Here is a 3,820-nt window from a genome sequence, read left to right on the forward strand (position 1 = left end):
TTTCATGTTAAGAACATATCATGATAAGTCATCATAATTACATATCAAATGTTAAAAATTATGTTATCTTTTAAATATTGTCTTGTAAATATATTGTGTAGGATAACCCAACAAAAAAATAATAGAAAATAAACATAATCAAAATAGAAAAACTACAATCAAATAAATAAGAACATTGGGTTGTTGAATATATAAATAAAAATGTTACATAAATATACATTTAAATCAAAAGAAAAAACTAACATTCGTCTACTTTGCTCAAACAAAAAAACCCTATATCTGTTTTCTGAATCTTCTTTATTTATTTAACACCATTCAACCGTAGAAACTTGATATCAATTCTTCACTAACCTGCAATCAAAATGTTTTTCTTGAAAAAGAAGAATGAGAAAGATATTCCAAGCAAAACATTGATGTTTGGAGAGTCAGATTCAAGATTGAGCAATACATACAAATCACATATAAATATCAAATGAGAAATTGAATATAAAGAAAGAATAGAAAAGCTTCATTTGTTTTGGTTGAAAAAAAAATCATATTACAATTACCATCGATGTGACATATTCCATTTCTTCAAATCATCATATTTGGATCGTGAATGCTTCAACTATATGAAAACTTTTGAATCATAATATCTTCAACCAAATGACGACTTTTGTAAGAAAAATGTACTAATATAACTACATATATAATGAAGGTGAAAGGGTGTGAGAGTTTCAAATGCATGAGGTGCTGAACTTATATAGTGTGTGATTTTCTTAGAATGAGATTATGTATGATTAATTACTTTGAAGGTGAAAAGGTGTGAGGGTTTCAAATGCATGAGATGTTGGCAAATTTTTATGAGGGCTTCAAATGCATGAGATGTTGACAAATTTTTATGGGGGCTTCAAATGCATGAGGTTCAAGGAAAAATGGTAGCTTTATAAGTATGTATGATATGATAGTCTAATTTAGTTTACTAATTATAATTAAAAGCAGTAACTAATTAATATTATATATCATGTTATGTATTAAATGATATTAATTAATCATAAAACTAAATTTTAATATTTATATATTGAATTCATATTAAAGTATAAATAATTTAAAATAAATAACTGATACATGATAGTATATTTTGTTATAATTTGAAGATAATATAATTTATAAATATATATAATAATAAAAAAATATAATACATATTTGTTAAAAGCTAAACAATATAAAAGAAGTAATGAGATCCAATGGATTGCATTGCCACTTATGCTTAGATCACGGATAAATAGAAATTTTATTGATAAAACATTTTCAATTGTAGTCAATATCTTATTATGAATAATTCCGACAACTTTAAGAGACAAAGAGTCATTTACATATTATAGAGATGTTACGATTTGACTTTTTATTATTAACTCCAACCTTATGAAAAATACACATGATTCGTGATGAGAAAAAACAAAAAAAATATATGTATATTGAAGATAAAGCTTGGAAATAGAAAGATTCATTATGTCGTAATTTGGCAATCCATATAAGTTAAAAAAAACAAGTGTGAATTTTAATTTTTTTACTACTAAAAATCACTTATGTCGGCAAACTTATTTTTTTATAAAGAAATGTTTGTAAGAAAAACCTAATTTTGGAAAGAATTTATATAAAGAAATGTTTGGATTAGATTTACAATAAAATTTATTTTTTTGAAACGACAAATCTAATCTATCCTAAATACACCTTAAATCCACCTATGTCTACGACGGAACTTGAGCTCTCAACCTCAAGGAGGAAGGGCAATACCGGATACCGCTGGACTCAAGCCCATTGGTACAATAAAATTTAAAACGTAAACAAAATCATAATAAAATTCAAAACTCTAATTAAAAATCTAAAATACGTTAAAGTTAAACATCTTCTTAATAAATGAAAATAATTTTATCATTTATTATTTTCTAATGCATTTTGCTGACTTTTTTTTTTATTTTTATAAATTCATATAATATTTAAATTTAAATATAATAGTAAATACATATTAATTTCATTAATAGACTTTCATTCTAATTTCAAAATTATTAAATTAAAGTCTCATTAGTTTCTTTATTTACTTAGCTAAGTTATTTGTTTACATTTAAAAGAAAAAACATTTTAATTTTAATAATTCAATATTTTTCTTATTTTTCTTTTAATAAATTTAAACTTTAAATGTTTAAAATTTCATACTTATATTTTTTAAATAAAATCATATAGAACTAAGAAAATAAAAACCACATCCAACCCTAACCCACCCCCCCCACACTTACCTACAACCCTACTTATTTTAAAATATTATTTTTATTTGTTTGGAATATTTTTCCGAAAACATAAATAAAAACAAACGCTACTGAGGAGGGTTTTGCATGTCGTTTCACTGAATTTGACAATCTGATCCCGTGTGTGTCATGTAACGGAAGGAACAATTCCCCAGATGCGTAAATGGTCTTAGATGCAGACACGTGTACGGTAGATCATCACCATTAGTTTCTATATATATCACCAAATGATTTCCCCTAAGAACACCACAAGCTTCAGCGAATTCCATTAAAACAACACTCAAACCCTCTTCAATTCACTCTCCAAATCTCTCAATCATGTCTTGCTGCAGTGGAAAGTGCGGCTGTGGCTCATCCTGCCAATGCGGCAGCGGCTGCAACGGGTAATTTTTCTTCCATTTTCCTCGATCGAGAAACCGTTTTCCGATCATCATCGATTCCTTCAATTTCTTCGATAATTGTACTGAATTTGAGTTTCTGTTTAATTACAGATGTGGAATGTACCCTGACATTGAGAAATCCGCCTCCACCGCCGTGATCGTTGATGGCGTTGCCCCCAAACAGATGTACGTAGCATTACGACGGCGATCCGTTTGATAAAAGTTCAAATTTTTTAAATTTTGATGAGAATTGAATGGGGTTTTTTGTAGGTTTGCTGAGGGAAGCGAGAGCAGCTTCGTTGCTGAAGGTGGACATGCCTGCAAGTGTGGAGACAACTGCAAATGCAATCCTTGCAACTGTTGAGGACGAAGGTCATATCAGGATTCCCCAAACAATCTGCAGTGTTTGAATTATGTATTTACTGTGTTTTAGCTTTTATGTTTGTGTGCTGAATAACAAGGAACTATATGCCATTGGATTTCTTTGATTTCAGTTTCTGAATTCTATGTGATTTGGAAATATGAAATTAGGGTTAAGTCTATGGCTACTTTGTTTGCTTTATGTGTTAAAAATCATCGTTATGAAATATTAATGGCTCAATGCTCTTGTTTGGGAATCATCATCAACTTTTTTTTTTCTGCTTCCTACATACTAATAACTGATCATTGGCATTTATTATGCAAATTTTGTTTTCTATGAGTTGATATAGTTTATTTATGAAAAAAATATCAATAGTGCGACTTGAATGTTAGTCTCTCAACACAAGTAGGTATGTCACGTTCTTGATTTTTTATTTTTAACAAAAGTGAGGAAAAGAAAAAAAGGGAAATGAATAAAAGTTAACTTGTGTTTCTAAATTAAAAAGGAATAAGAAAAGATACTTTTTAATGTCTTTGAGTTCGATTGAAGGGGAAGAAAAGCTCATACAAGTTTGTGGTTGAAAATATAATCATAGTAAAATAGAATATTTTGATCATGGGAGGGAAAAATAATATTTTTTTATCCGTACACCACAGTAGTTCTTAGAGGGTTCACAATATGCTTAAAAATAGTATATAGTTATCATATATATGGATGCAAAATATTATATACAAATCAATTCCCAAATAATTATGTACAAAGAAAATTTCGAGAATACAATTTTAGGTCCCTAG

The 3,820-nt window shown here is 28.1% G+C and overlaps 1 protein-coding gene across 1 annotated transcript; it reads left to right on the forward strand.

Annotated features, from left to right (window-relative positions):
- Positions 1-2,511: 2,511 nt before the first annotated feature.
- On the forward strand, positions 2,512-3,285 carry LOC145075005 (metallothionein-like protein type 2). Its single transcript, XM_079021308.1, has 3 exons — positions 2,512-2,668; positions 2,777-2,851; positions 2,936-3,285. Exons 1-3 carry the CDS (start codon positions 2,604-2,606, stop codon positions 3,027-3,029), a joined length of 234 nt encoding a protein of 77 aa, XP_078877434.1. The 5' UTR covers positions 2,512-2,603; the 3' UTR covers positions 3,030-3,285.
- Positions 3,286-3,820: the final 535 nt, after the last annotated feature.

This window comes from Lactuca serriola, chromosome 9 (genome assembly GCF_051521515.1).
Source record: "Lactuca serriola cultivar US96UC23 chromosome 9, Lser_US96UC23_V15, whole genome shotgun sequence".
Lineage (NCBI taxonomy): Eukaryota > Viridiplantae > Streptophyta > Magnoliopsida > Asterales > Asteraceae > Lactuca > Lactuca serriola.